Raw genomic sequence first — 1,685 nt, 5'->3', positions numbered from 1 at the left:
ATCATTGTTATATAGACGAGGTGTATATACTGATCAGGGTAACAAACACCAAGTATATATTACAATCATTGTTATATAGACGAGGTGTATATACTGATCAGGGTAACAAACACCAAGTATATATTACTATCATTGTTATATAGACGAGGTGTATATACTGATCAGGGTAACAAACACCAAGTATATAATACGATCATTGTTATATAGACGAGATGTATACTGATCAGGGTAACAAACACCAAGTATATAATACGATGATTGTTATATAGACGAGGTGTATACTGATCAGGGTAACAAACACCAAGTATATATTACGATCATTGTTATATAGACGAGATGTGTATATACTGATCAGGGTAACAAACACCAAGTATATATTACAATCATTGTTATATAGACGAGGTGTATATACTGATCGGGGTAACAAACACCAAGTATATTGTTATATAGACGAGGTGTATACTGATCAGGGTAACAAACACCAAATATATATTACAATCATTGTTATATAGACGAGGTGTATATACTGATCATGGTAACAAACACCAAGTGTAAATTTATCATATTTATTATACAGATTGCAGACGATGCCCAATTCTTTGAGATAATGCCAAGTTATGCCAAGAACATCGTAGTGGGCTTTGCCCGGATGAATGGACAGACAGTAGGCATGGTTGGCAATCAGCCAAAAGTAGCTGCAGGCAAGTTTATTTATAGAGTTACAGAATGTAAAAATTGGAATTTTATGTGAGAATCTCAAATTTGAAAGTACCGTGGTAAATATTTTTTACTCCGAACAAAAGAATCATAATATATACAAGTTGGTTGTCATAAAAAGAAATATGGTTTGTTTACATCAACATTTCGAATGATCATAATGTTTCCGCAGTTGCTTGAATACCATTAGTTGGTATATGATGTATAAAGACCACCCTTGGGAAGTGCAAAGAGTGGTGTCTTACTGCAGGTGGTCTCTTATAACAGGTTTCTTTGAAAATGAAATCACTACGATGGGGAACATTAAAGGCAGTCCCACAATGTAGATGATCTCTTACTGGCGTTGGCCGCACGAACAGGTTTAACTGGAGGTACTCACTTGTATATAGACTTTTTATATGCCCGTCAAATTTGACGAGAGTATAATGGTATGGCATCGTCCGGCGTAAACTTTTTTTGTCCGGCAATCTCCTCCTACTTTTTTTGACCGATGTCTTTGAAACTTAGAATACATTCTAATCATGATATGAAGTTGTGTCTCCCTTTAAGGAATTTTGATTTGGCGATTTTTGCAAAAGTTATTGCCTTTTGTTCATTTCAGTATTTGATTTTTTGTCCAGAGATTTTCTCCTACACTTTTTATAGCATGTAAGAACGAACCACTCTTAGAATGATGCAGATCTTCTATATGGCATTCAACGGGCGTATATTGTTCCTCCCGGCAGTACTCTTGTTGTTTGTTGTTTGTATTCTGACTGGAGTTACTCACTTGTATATAGACTCTTTGTTGTTTGTAGGCTGACTGGAGTTACTCACTTGTATATAGACTCTTTGTTGTTTGTAGGCTGACTGGAGTTACTCACTTGGATTTTGACTTGTTGTTTGTTGTTTGTAGACTGACTGGAGTTACTCACTTCTATATAGACTATTTGATTGTTGTTTGTATGCTGACTGGAGTTACTCACTTC

The 1,685-nt window shown here is 35.4% G+C and overlaps 1 protein-coding gene across 1 annotated transcript in view; it reads left to right on the top strand.

Annotated features, from left to right (window-relative positions):
* LOC110464256 (propionyl-CoA carboxylase beta chain, mitochondrial-like) overlaps positions 1-1,685 on the top strand; it is a 122,014-nt gene that overhangs the window by 105,569 nt on the left and 14,760 nt on the right. Inside the window, exon 12 of the mRNA XM_021519366.1 lies at positions 578-701. Within this exon, the coding sequence (XP_021375041.1) occupies positions 578-701 (124 nt within the window). The remainder of the gene's footprint in view (positions 1-577; positions 702-1,685) is intronic.

This window comes from Mizuhopecten yessoensis, unplaced genomic scaffold (genome assembly GCF_002113885.1).
Source record: "Mizuhopecten yessoensis strain PY_sf001 unplaced genomic scaffold, ASM211388v2 scaffold10977, whole genome shotgun sequence".
Taxonomy (NCBI): Eukaryota; Metazoa; Mollusca; class Bivalvia; order Pectinida; family Pectinidae; genus Mizuhopecten; species Mizuhopecten yessoensis.
This window is presented reverse-complemented; position numbering and strand designations above follow the sequence as displayed.